The 14,039-nt window shown below is 38.2% G+C and overlaps 1 protein-coding gene and 1 pseudogene across 11 annotated transcripts in view; both read left to right on the forward strand.

Moving 5' to 3' along the window:
• The window catches only part of Map2 (microtubule associated protein 2), a 258,740-nt gene extending 245,992 nt beyond the window's left edge, over nt 1-12,748 (forward strand). For 8 of the 11 annotated variants that reach the window (XM_029476932.1, XM_029476965.1, XM_029476936.1 and 5 more), the window contains 4 exons: nt 1,331-1,423; nt 3,307-3,388; nt 8,377-8,489; nt 8,948-12,748. In XM_029476932.1, coding sequence (XP_029332792.1) covers nt 1,331-1,423; nt 3,307-3,388; nt 8,377-8,489; nt 8,948-9,163 — 504 coding nt within the window. In that variant the 3' untranslated portion in view covers nt 9,164-12,748. The remainder of the gene's footprint in view (nt 1-1,330; nt 1,424-3,306; nt 3,389-8,376; nt 8,490-8,947) is intronic. The other 3 variants (XM_029476969.1, XM_021156337.1, XM_029476959.1) reach the window with 1 other exon arrangement.
• Nucleotides 5,796-5,946, forward strand: LOC115032431 (annotated as a pseudogene).
• Nucleotides 12,749-14,039: the final 1,291 nt, after the last annotated feature.

Below are 14,039 nucleotides of genomic sequence, written 5' to 3' on the forward strand. Positions count from 1 at the left end.
AGATGGCCTAGTCGGCCATCACTGGAAAGAGAGGCCCATTGGACTTGCAAACTTTATATGCCCCAGTACAGGGGAACGCCAGGGCCAAAATGTGGGAGTGGGTGGGTAGGGGAGTGGGGGGGGGAGGTATGGGGGACTTTTGGGATGTAAATGAGGAAAATACCTAATAAAAAAAAAATATATATATATATAAAGAAACTTGAGGCTCTTTTCTGCATGCACTTAGAGACTTGTTAATGCTCTCACGAAGACTGTACATTTAAACTGAATAAACAAGAGCATTATTTAAATTTTAGATTGAAGATAAACTGGACCTTAAAGATATATAAATGTGATTATTTTTAGTCTATGCAAGAGAAGTATCCAAAACAAACAAACAAACAGACAGACACATAAGAACAGCAATGACCACAACAAAACTAAATCCTTCTTTCTATATTTATTTTGTTTGTCCTTCAAAGCATGCCAGTTCAAAAGACATATGAAAGAAATTATAAGAGTTATGACTGTTTCAGTATGTTACAGCACAATAACATCTTTCCAGGTCCTGATTTGCTGTGGTTTTTAGGATGAATGCTTGACTTCCTGAATAAAGACAGTAAAACATTGGCCTCAAGTGTTGAGGCTGCAGGAAAGCCAAGATGATGTCTGTCAGGATGACCTAACATACTTCAGCTCTGGTTTTCTTACCTTTGCAACTGGAAAGAATGCTTCCACATGACCACTAATGGTTCATGGTGGCTCAGGAGCAGTTGCAAGAAGCTGGCCTTCAGAAGCCACAGACATAGTGAAAGCAGACCCAAGGGGTTCTTTGTTGATCTTCCTAGGGAACCAGGAATTCTTTCATGAATGAGAATCCTGACTTGGAACTGTCAGACAGACCCAGCATGTGCCTTCTCATGCAGTGTACACTAACACAGGGGCCAGGTGGTTAGCAAATGATGAGTGACACTGTAGAGCTGAGAGGAGCTCTGGTATACCCTCTCAGACCCTGGGCCAACCTACACTGTGCTGTACCAGAGTGAGCCAGAGCCCCTGTGTTGCCAGCCTCTCCATCACAGATAATTCAAGTATTTTTTTTTTCATTTTTCATTTCTTCCTGATTTCAATTATATCTATAGAGCTAGGATCCCTAAAGCTGCGGAGCACTTGGCCTTTGAGGCTCCAGGGAAATAGGGACTCATACATCATGACATGGATATAGTTGAGTTGCAGTAGTGGAAGGGAGTTAAGAGCCTCTAGTACCCTTCCCCCACCCCTATCCCTGCCAATTCTAGTTCTTTCTGCCCCAGGATCTGGAAAGAAAAATGTTACCTCCAATTCCTTTTAGGTTAGGATTTTAAACAAGAAGATCGATTTTAGCAAAGTTCAGTCAAGATGTGGTTCCAAGGATAACATCAAACATTCTGCTGGGGGCGGAAATGTAAGTAGAAGCTTCCCTGAGGAAGTTGCCTTGATCGTGTGAAGCCTCCTGCATAGCCAGCACCCGCTTTCCTTCCTCACATGCCTCATGACACACTACCTTCTCAATATGTATGTGTCATCTAGGGTAGCGGCTTGCTTTCTTGGTGATGGGTGTCCCATCCTTTTTTCTGTCAGATCAGTTGGGAAGGAAAAGCTTGCTAGATGTACCACAGCAAACCCTCTTCGCCTGCTAACTGTTTCCTGGCCTTTTCGGTCACCAGAGTACTTCTGTGTCTATTCCTCTGAAGAAGTGACCCAAGCTCACCCTTTTCTAACTCCATTTAAATTACTCTTGAGGCAAAGACTGATATTTTTGAAAGTGCTCAGAGTATGTAATGCCAACCCTGCATTGTTCATTATTCATGAAAGCTAGGATATCTTTTCAAATAATACAAAATTGGCAAAGCAGGACTCATCTATAATTCAAAGTGAAAAGACTGTAGTTCCAGCATGCATTCTATCCTGATGGGATTTTTTTCCTGTCTCTTTCATTTAGTGTAAATAATACCTTATGAAAAGAAATGAATACTGAATTCATGCTTGTTACATGTTGGTTGAGGCAGAGTTGTAGCAGTCAGGTCAACTCAAAGAAAGCATGGTTCCTCATAAAATAAGGAGAATTTCGACATGAGCATCAGGCTGACTCTATTTTTCTGCCACCTAAACACTAGGCTCTGATCATCTGTGATTTAAGTAATGGACAAGGTATCAGACCCTAAACCTCTCATAGTCGAAGAAACCTCTGTCTTCTCATTCTTCATCTGGGCAGAAATGGATTTAAGCACTAAAAAGAAAATATTAGTCCCTTCTATAAAGAGCAGCTACCTGATAAGCAAAGAAGTCTGAGAAAAGTAGACTCTGCCATGGGAATCCCACATAGTGTTTGCTGGGCTCCTTCACGATGCAGGTCTATGCCTCGGGATCAATATCCACACTGACTTGGTTGCTCTTCTGAGTATATGTATCATGTGCTCTGGTCCAGTTTACTCCCTTGAGAGTAGCAGAAGATATACCATGATGCCCTACATGGCAAATGCCTCTAGTTCCAATATAGCAGTAAAAATAAGTTCAGATAATTTAAGCTCTCATACTAAGGTAAAGAGGGAGCTTTGGACCTGCAAAACAGTGGTTTTAAACATTTCTTATGAGAGGAATCATTTATTTTACTGTGCATATCCCTGAAGAATGCTTACGTTCTTAAATTTGCACATTCTTCTGATGTTGATGGACAGTGGGCCACTACAATGGGCAATAGAAAACTCTGCTTCAATTACAGGCAAATGAAGTATTTTAAGGAAACATAAAGCAAGAAAAGTACTATAATTTTCTAACTCAGTATGCAAGAAAGATTCCACTTAGCCAATAGAAGAGAACAGTTTAGGAAAACTCACTTAGACTTTCTCCTGTCATCATGCTGGTCTTGTTACTGTGAGCAGTGTTAGCCACTTCTGTATAAAAGTCACTTTGTAAATAATAACCCATCCTCCTCTTGCTTCTTTGCTATGAAAAAATTTAACATATTGTATCTCTTTTCTCAGAAGGTGCTTGTCTTATTAATATAAATATCCCCATGCTCTCACAACATTATCTATTTTCTACTAATAAAACTTATATTCCAGGGTTTTCACCTATTCGGGTTCTTCTTTCCAGTTTGAAATAAATGGAACAGATGTGTGTGTGTGTGTGTGTGTGTGTGTGTGTGTGTGTGTGTGTGTGTGTCTGAATGTTAGTGCTACATGTTACAAGTGCGGGTACATGTCCAGAATTGTGTATAAGCTTGGGGGAGGGGGTGAAGCTTCCGTGTCTAAGCCATCTTAAACTCATTTTCTGTGATTCACACAGGTACAAATTGTTACTAAGAAGATAGACTTAAGCCATGTGACATCCAAATGTGGCTCTCTAAAGAACATCCGTCATAGGCCAGGTAAAAAAAATAACGTATTTGTAATAATTTGAAATCATTAATTGGATTGAAGAAGTATATAATTCTTGATATTTTTGTGAAAAAAATGACTAAAAAAAGTGTTTCAAACTCTTGATACTTCATGCTATTAATAATAGAAACTTCGGTCTCGGAAAAAAACAAAACAAAACAAAACAAAACAAAACAAAAAAGTAATAGAAACTTAACTTTAAACTGTCAATGCATCTCACTTTGATATCAATGAACCTAATTACCTGGAAGAGACCGTGTGTATAGAACAGGTACAAACATTGGAGCTCTTTAAAAACATATAAACTATAATAGTCATCAAGTCTTATAGATAAGAACAGTGACCAAAGACAGTATTTCCAAATATTTTTCATAAAGTTGTGTTGTCTTCATTACATAAAATGGAGTTGAGTATCAGAGCCGAGGAAAGTCCTTTATCTGATTCATTTCTCCAACTCTTTGTCAAGTAAATATGCACTGGAAATCCTCAACAGGATGCAATGCGCCCCCCACCCAACTTACCTAGCATTAGACCCTCTTGTCTTCTTAGGTTATCTCATAGAAGAGTGCTTTAAAGTAGAAATTAAGTTTCTACTTGCCTTAGCCTGGTCCTTTCACGACTATGAGTGTGACATGGGTCATTGTCCCTCTGAGTATCACAGATCATTTCTTAGGGCTAAATCCCACCTCCAGGCATATATAACAATGGATAACTGTCAGATGCCTTATGAGAAAATTTTGACACTATACAATTTATAACATAACCATTAGATTACAGGATGGCAATATAATTGGCTTTATTTTAAATAATTTAACCATATGTTTAGCATCTTAAAATATAAACCAAATGTAGATTACTAAATTAATCACTGTCTCAAACTCTCTTAAAAATGAGATCTAACAATAATTGAGTGGAGGCATTGGGAGAGGAAATTATTAGGACTCTTTGGATTGGCTACAAAGCTAGGTAGACTAAGTCTCAGAGTGGACAGCGACATTAGAAGTACTTGGGAAGAAGTCTTCACTGTGCCAAAGGGTATGACAAACCAAGATGATTGAATCTTTAGATACGGAATCTGCATTGCTAGATACAGAACTACCCCAAGGGATCTGTCTTTCCTGTCCTTGAGCAACCAGGGCAGGTCCTTTTGTTCAGATCTTCAAAGTCCCCAGTCCATAGTTGGCCTACCACTGCACGACTGACTTGTACTGTTCTGTTTATAGCATAGCTGAGGTATTTTGCCACATTGCCATTTTTCTTGCAGAATACAAAAGAAAATACTGGTTTCTTTGATTCTGGACAGATGGAATTAGTCAAATTCACCTGGAGTTTGGATGCTCAGAAACCGTCATAGAGATAAGGAAATATTCTGTGTATGAATTGCTGGACATAAAAGTCTATTGTCACAGACTCCCACTTGTTTCTAAATCTGGTCTCTCTATTATAACTAAATAGGATGCCTAAATTCATAAAGGAAGTGTCAGCATGGTGATTCTTGACAAAAGCAATCTTTTCACAAAGTTGCTGTGGGAATATGCAGTGTCTACTCTGAAAGCAAAGAAAACAGTTCAACACCTAAAGGCTCAAATCGAAATGCCTACACATTACTTTAAAGCCTCATGGAGATTACAGGTTTTCATAATTACTGTTCATTATGGCTGCCAATGCATTTTAAATACAGAGGCATATCTCTCTACATTCAAATGGGCTTGTCTAAATGTTACATAAGACTGTCTAAAGGAAAAGCAACACAACTAGCCTATGCAAGTTTCCTTTGCTGGGTATAGTTTGTGTCTGTATAAGATTATTTTTCTTTCCTTTTAAGAAAAACTTCAGTAACATTCTAACCAAATTATGTTGACACAGCATACAGTCAAAGAAAGAAAGAAAGAAAGAAAGAAAGAAAGAAAGAAAGAAAGAAAGAAAGAAAGAAAGAAGAAAGGGAGGGAGGGAGGGAGGGAGAGAGGGAGAGAGAGTAATTTCTACCAAAGGCTACCAAAAGTGCAAAAATAATTAATTAATATATTTAGTTATTCTCTAACTCCCAACCAAGACAATTGCATTTGTATGAATCACTATGAATGAAGCTAATCCCATCACAACCAATAAGTAAGAAAAACAGGCTGGGTATAAACATAGGAAAAACAATCCACCATGAAATGATACATATTTACAAATATCTCCCATACATGTGAATTGCATGGTAGTTTATACATCCTAAATTTCAAGAGAAAAAAAATGAATGTTTTTGAAGATTTTTTTCAGTACCTCCCAATTTCAAGAATTCCCTAGCCAAGCAGTTGGGTATTAGCATAAATGTCTAGAGTTAGCACAATAGAGATAGATGTCACAAGCTTAAGAGACATGAGATTATTTCTTCATGAGACTTCTTTCTTTATGATTATCTGTCAAAGAGGATACTATGATCAGGAAAGTTTCCCCAATGCCAGCCTCCTCCATTGTACTTGGGATGTGCTGACCCTAGCAATTTCCCCAAGGGTGGGAAACTCAACGAAATAATATGTGGTAGTAGGAAACTGACTCCTGAAAATTTACAGAGATACATAAGCATCAAGAATTCCAAATTGAAAATGTGTCTTCCACGTTTGTTTTTAGAGATCTTTTTAAGCATTTTTTTAAAGACAAAATCCTGTGGAAATATATGATTAAAGAGTCAAGATGAAATTCTTCCAGACAAATGTATGTGAGTGGATGCTCACAGTCAGCTAGTGGATGGATCACAGGGCCCCCAATGGAGGAGCTGGAGAAAGTACCCAAGGAGCTGAAGGGATCCACAACCCTATGGGTGGAACAACATTATGAACTAACCAGTACCCCGGAGCTCTTGACTCTAGCTGCATATGTATCAAAAGATGGCCTAGTCGGCCATCACTGGAAAGAGAGGCCCATTGGACATGCAAACTTTATATGCCCCAGTACAGGGGAACGCCAGGGCCAAAAAAATGGGAATGGGTGGGTAGGGAAGTGGGGGGAGGGTATGGGGGACTTTTGGGATAGCATTGGAAATGTAATTGAGGAAAATATGTAATAAAAAAAAGAAAGAAAGAAACATGGAAGAGAAGCAAAGAGCAAAAAAAAAAAAAAANAAANAAATCAAGCACCCTATGAAAGTGAAGCAAATCTCTTAAATACAGATATATTACAAAGATCCTAGTCACCAGGCAGTGGTGGTGCACACCTTTAATCCCAGCAGAGGCAGGTGGATTTCTAAGTTCGAGGCCAGTGTGGTCTACAGAGTGAGTTCCAGGACAGCCAGGGCTACACAGAGAAACCCTGTCTTGAAAAAACAGAAACAAAACAAAACAAAAACAAACAAAAAATTAAAATTAAAAGAGCCTAGTCTACCTGTCTAAGTCAAAGATATCAAGATATCAGAAAACACTCAGCCATGGTTGCAAACAAGTTGAGAGACACTGGATAACTATTAGTTAGTACTACTACTGCTGCTTAGTAGTGGTAGGAGAAACCCCTATGTTGGCAAGTCTGCTCCATCCCTGAAAGTACACAGTGATAGAGCAAAGAACTCTTTTAAAGGGTTGTGTGGCATCAGAACCATCAGCAGATTATCACACTTGAGATTGTTTGCATTACAGGAAATGGCATGATCAAAATCCTGTCTCAATGTTATCTGAACAGTGGCAGGGTCAAGTGAGCATCTGTACAATGAACCTGATCAAAATCATAGTCTCGTATTCCATATTAAAGGAGGGGATGTAAAACTGGTTATATAGCATTCAACTCATTTCGCCAGCAAAGTTGTTGCTGTTGGAAATTTACAAGTGAAAGAAGTATTCTTGATCATTGTTTATGGAGGATCGGTTCCAAGATTCTATATAGATACTCAGATCCTTAGATCTCTTACATAAAGTGCTGTATATTCTCCCTTCTCTATAGTTTAAATCACCTCGGTATTATTTATAACATCTAACACTATCAAATGCTGTGTAAATCTTGATTGTGTAACATTTAGGAAATAATGATAAGGAAAATGTTCTGCAGACATTCAATACAGATGCAATTTGTCTTCACATATTTTCAAGCCTAAGTAAGACTGTAGAATCTGCAAATACAGAGAGGTAACTGGATATTGTCTGTTACATTCTGTCCCACTTTGATTTGTTGCTATGATGAACACTGTAACTAAAAACAACTTAGCGGAGCCACGGGTTCATTTCAGCTTGCACTTTTAGGTCACAGTCCATCATGGGGGAAAGAAGGACTAGGACCTAAGTAGAAACTGAAGCAGAAGCTGTGAAGAAATGCTGCTTGCTGGGTTGTTCTCTGTCTTGCTTCCTGTCTCATATTCATGTAGCCTTCTCCTAGCCCAGGCCCACTTGCTTAGGGATGGTGCCACCCACAGTAGGCTGGGCCCTCCCACCTCAATCAGTAAATAAGATAAACACTAACAGATCTGGACAAGCCATCAATTAAGATTCTCTCAGATGACTCTGGGTGTGTTAAGTTCGCAGCTGACATGCATCTGGAACATGCATCATCACAGTTTAAAAAACTTTCTTTAGATAAGTGACTTGTTCCCATGAAGATCAGTAAAGAACAGGTTCATTTCCATTTAATTTGTTCTAGTAAAAAATAAAAAATTAAATATCCAAAGGTTAAGAAAGGATACAATACGATATTTTCATTACTGTGTTATTTTAGAGGTTGTATTATAACAAGGAAACCTCTATGGTTTCTAAGACAGATATAGATTTGAAAAAAAAGTAATGCATAATACATGAAGTAATGTGCATAACAGTATAGGAAAGATGCCATTATCTTGGATCATAAGGCAAAATGAAGTGGGCTAAAAATTCTAACAGATTTCTCCCATGTCTGGTTAGGACAGGAAGATATACCTTCTCTGGCATTCTATATGGTGTATGCTTGTGAGTGTAGTTTTTATAAATATAAGATTCCATTTCATCAAGGCATTTAAAAAAGGCTTTCTCTCCTGAAGGTGGTGGACGTGTGAAAATTGAGAGTGTAAAACTGGATTTCAAGGAAAAGGCCCAAGCTAAAGTTGGCTCACTTGACAATGCTCACCACGTACCTGGAGGTGGTAATGTGAAGGTGAGAATGGCGATGAACAAGTCATGTTTCTTATGAAATATTCTTTTTAAATTTTTTTTATTTTTGAGGTTATAATATACATAGTATCATACATTATTACATCACTCCCCCTCCCCTTTCCTCTCTCTGAAACCTTCTTTCTCTTTCAAATTCATGGCCATGTTTTTAATTAGTTGTACACACACACACACACACATATATATACATATTAGTGTGAATATATGTTCCTAAATATATGTTCCTAAAACCTACAACTACTACTTTAGTAACCCAGCATAACTCCTAACTACATTCTGAAATAGCTTGATCAAAGGAGATCTCTGGTTAAAGAACTTCTCAAACAGGAAGGAGAGATGCTAAGCTGAATACACATCATATTCTTATATGAACAGGTGGGAAAGAGCTAGTGACTGGTGAAGATGCTTGAACTAATGAGGGCTGATGTTTCTCTTCAACAGATTGACAGCCAAAAGTTGAACTTCAGAGAGCATGCAAAGGCCCGCGTAGATCATGGGGCTGAGATCATCACACAGTCCCCAAGCAGGTCCAGCGTGGCGTCACCCCGACGACTCAGCAACGTCTCATCTTCTGGAAGCATCAACCTGCTCGAATCCCCTCAGCTTGCCACTTTGGCTGAGGATGTCACTGCGGCGCTTGCTAAGCAGGGCTTGTGAATCCTTCTCCTTTAGCACGGGAGTAACATTTAGGCATGAGCTCTTGGCAGGAGTGGGCTCTGAGCAGGTGTCATATTCATTCTTTACAAACCATAGAGAAATAATTTCATCCCCCAACTGTAGTAATTGTTACAATTTTATATAAAAAAATGAATAGTATATGCAGAAAATGACCTGAATTCCATCCGCAACAAGAACACATGGCTTTACATGGATACAATCGGACAATTATTTTCGCTCTGCTCTGTTTTGCATGGAGTATTATTATTATTTTTTAAATTGCATTTTTACCTTTCATGTGCCTGAAGGCTATCCAATACATTCTGAAAGGCCTTGTTAAAAATCCAAGCTGCTCATTTCCCTATTCTGTTTATGGTTGAAAAGATTAAAACCTACCCATTGTTACTTACTACAGGTTCAATGAAATCAAGGAGTCTGGTTGCAGGAAGGAAAGAGCATGTAAGAAACACATTTTTTAAAGTGTTATTTTGTATAAATGGGAAGAAAGATGCAATTAAGTTATTGATGCTTGGGACCTGGATGAGTATATCAGAGTATGCCATTCCAATAAATTATTTAACTACAAGCTAGATTTAAGGCATTTGAGCGTTGGTTGGAGAAGTGGAATCAAAGTGCATCTCTTAGGATTGATGCACTTTTGTTAGGATGGGCTTGTGTCTGATTAGAATGTCAGTCGATTGGCTAGATTTGTATCCACACAATCAGTTTCACACCCCCATTCCATCTGTTTGATACAGTATTATAGTTATAAATATATATATATATATTTCTCTGTGGCCATTTGTGATACTTCCTCATATACTTGAATATGATACTTCTTTATTCACAGTATCTGTGTCTCCTGCACCCTTTGGTGTTGCAATTTTAGGTATGTGAAAGTAGATGTTAGCAGGGTTCTCTCCCTATTTAAAAATAAATTTTAAAAAGACAAAGAGTTTTAGCATGAAGTTGCTTTCTGTAACAACTCAAAGCTGTAACCCTGTTTTAGTGCCAGAATCAAGTCTTTCCTGTGATGCTAGAACATTTTGTCTTTCTTTGCTTCCACCAACATGGAGTTTGTGGAGTGGGTCCAGTTATGCATAAAGGGGTTTACAGATGTGGGTTCAAGGATTATGGATTTATCTCATGTATAATCACTGAATAGTTCGGGTTTTATCCCTTTAATTATCCATGACACCAATCTCTTACTATTCATTACTCTTTCTTCTATTTCCTTTTTCCATTTGCTAAAGTTGAAAGTAGGAAAAAATAATTTTGAATAGCTTTTCTTGTTCTCCAAATAGTATCTGTTCATTAAATTCTGTGATAGAATATATTCGGCTTCCTTCCCCCAAAGACCTCTTGATCAAAGATGAAAAATACAACATATAAAGAAGCTATGTATGTAATACTTTTGAGACACAGATATCTAAATCCATCTCTCCAGGATTCTTCATGAACATGGAACCTGGTATTACTTATTCATGAGTAAACGCTATTTTTTTCTTGTTTTATATACAATCTAGACATCACAATTCAATTACTATCATTTACAAATCATATTTAAGGAATAAGTAATAGTCTACGGCCCAAAATAAGGCAGAGCACTATCAAACGGAGTGGACTTTTTTCTTAATATTTAATTTGTTCTTTTGCTTGCTCGGGATTGGTGGATGGAATCTGCAGAGATAAATGTGAAAAGTTGTCTGGGTGTTTTATGTCTCTGAAATAAAGCAAGCCCTGTATACAAAGGAGAAGGTGGACATGAAGAAGACAGGAAGATGTAGGAGTGTCTAAGACAGAAGGCAAGAGGATGCAAAAGCGGAGAGAAACAGGTGGCAGTTTAGTGACCCATTGAGTATTATGACCAATGTGACAGTCACATAGAAAGCTTAGCATCAAAAGGAGACAGTCTTCATGGCTAGTAGGTACACACACACTACAGTTGTCTTTGTAAAGTGGTTATTTTTTATATAACTTTGAAACTACTGAATAATGGTTGTTTTCACTCTGGACAACCCATTCCTTACCTTCTCTTGAAATGCACAGGAAATGAAAGAAGGAATGACTGTGTGTGGAGAAGTACAGTCTTTTCTTACATGTTTTGATAGACAAGGATTAAAGTTGTCTAGGGAAAAAAAGGTACCAGATAATCCATGTGGTTTTAAACTATGCAGAAAATAATTTCAACCCAGTTTATTATAAAAATTAAGACTAAGTAAACATTTTCTTTGTGTTAAAATTCAGTTTCTTATGATGCGTGTTCAAAAAAATTATGTAAACCCCAATGTTAATAGATCTAGCACTAAAATAATCATTTTTTTCTAATGTCAAAACAATTATAATGGATATAAGTCCTTGTTCTATGTGAAATGTGTTTCTCTATAAAGTTATCACAAGAAGGACCTGAATTTTTATAGGAGACAGACAGAGAAATGCACAGGCTAAAATCATTTCCTTATGGGAATGTGGGATGGAGCCCACCTTACCTACTCTCTTAAGATAATGACTCAAATTAAGCTTTTTGGACACCACTTTTGTGGGGATACACATACGCTGATCTAGAAATGAAAGGTGCACTACTCCATTTCTAGATCCACTAATGCCAGTTTCTCTCTGGCTTTAGCCTTTGAGAACCTGTTTAAGAATACGTAAATATCCAGAGCTCGGAAGAGTTCCAAGGCCCACTTTTTCAATGAACTCACACACTCTGGGTCTCCTGCAACTGACAATTGGGTACCTTGCAACAATGCAGGAAGGATCCGAGTCTATGATGAGTTTCAAAGGCCGAGTTCCTTTAGGAACTGACTCTCTCTGGATCTGCCTGCTGCGTTCCAGCAGGATGACAGGCTGAAATCCCACCCATAGGAAAAACCCCTGTGCAATTCCAGCTCAGTTTGGCTGAAGGTAGCTGAAGAAGAGATCCAGTAAAGGGAAGAATAAACTGTAGTTGGCCTTCTCCACACACACTCACACAGATGTGGGGTAGAAGAGAGATATAATATAATGCCAAATGTAGCATTATGTCAGTGGTAGTAAAAGAAATGATATAAGTGAGAATAATTCTGACAGCCTCATTTATAGCTTTCCTCTCATATTTCATGCCACGGGGGAAAAAAGGAAATGATTTGTGGTAGAAGTAGCAAAGTAAAAGTAGTTTAATAATTTGGAAAAGGAAAATTTCAGGCATTTCTCCAAGATTGATGTGCTAAAATTGATACTTATGTTTGTGGTTTTGGACCTAGAAATTTTAGCCTGAAAATGTAGATTGAGGCCAAGTCCCTCTGTAGGAAAAGATTTTTTTTTCAAAACCCGTAAAAAAATGCCAATCATGAAAGTCCACTTCAACTTTAGCAAAAAGGGGGGAAATTTCAACAAAAAGTATACTCTGTATGCTGGGATCCCAAGGTTTCAACAGACCATCTGTGGGGGGGTTCTTTCTTCTGATAATTCTAGAGCCTGTTACCATAGAAAGGTATTTCTTCAATGGCTGGTTGTAGTTAGTTCATGTTTTTCAATCAATTTGCAAATGTATTTGTTGCTGTATAGTGATTGTTTTGCAAAATAAAATTGCTTGTCACCTAACTACAAGTTTCAGATTTTTTAAAAACATTGTTTCTTCATCTCTGGAGGGGAAAATAGGGGTGTGTGTGTGTGTGTGTGTGTGTGTGATGTGTATGTGTGTGTGATGTGTATGTACATAAAAATCATTTGATCCAATCAAAGAAAAACTGAGGTTAAAAGGCCACAATTACCTATCAGTTTATTTATTTTTTTAATTTTTAATATTTTTTATTATGTATTTTCCTCAATTACATTTCCAATGCTATCCCAAAAGTCCCCCATACCCCCCCCACTTCCCTACCCACCCATTCCCATTCTTTTGGCCCTGGCATTCCCCTATATTGGGGCATATAAAGTTTGCAAGTCCAATGGGCCTCTCTTTCCAGTGATGGCCGACTAGGCCATCTTTCGATACATATGCAGCTAGAGACAAGAGCTCCGGGGTTCTGGTTAGTTCATCATGTTGTTCCCCCTATAGGGTTGCAGATCCCTTTAACTCCTTGGGTACTTTCTCTAGCTTCTCCATTGGGAGCCCTGTGATCCATCTAATAGCTGACTGTGAGCATCCACTCCTGTGTTTGCTAGGCCCTGGCATAGTCTCACAAGAGACAGCTATATCTGGGTCCTTTCAGCAAAATCTTGCTAGTGTATGCAATGGTGTCAGCGTTTGGAAGCTGATTATGGGATGGATCCCTGGATATGGCAGTCTCTAGATGGTCCATCCTTTCATCACAGCTCCAAACTTTGTCTCTGTAACTCCTTCCATGGGTGTTTTGTTCCCAATTCTAAGAAGGAGCATAGTGTCCACACTTTGGTCTTCATTCTTCTTGAGTTTCATGCGTTTAGCAAATTGTATCTTATATCTTGGGTATCCTAAGTTTTGGGCTAATATCCACTTATCAGTGAATACATATTGTGTGAGTTCCTTTGTGATTGTGTTACCTCACTTAAGATGATGCCCTCCAGATCCATCCATTTGGCTAGGAATTTCATAAATTCATTCTTTTTAATAGCTGAGTAGTACTCCATTGTGTAAATGTACCATAATTTCTGTATCCATTCCTCTGTTGAGGGGCATATGGGTTCTTTCCAGCTTCTGGCTATTATAAATAAGGCTGCTATGAACATAGAGGAGCATGTGACCTTCTTACCAGTTGGGACATCTTCTGGATATATGCCCAGGAGAGGTATTGCTGGATCCTCCGGTAGTACTATGTCCAATTTTCTGAGGAACCACCAGACTGATTTTCAGAGTGGTTGTACAAGCTTGCAATCCCACCAACAATGGAGGAGTGTTCCTCTTTCTCCACAT

This window comes from Mus caroli, chromosome 1, assembly GCF_900094665.2.
Source record: "Mus caroli chromosome 1, CAROLI_EIJ_v1.1, whole genome shotgun sequence".
Lineage (NCBI taxonomy): Eukaryota > Metazoa > Chordata > Mammalia > Rodentia > Muridae > Mus > Mus caroli.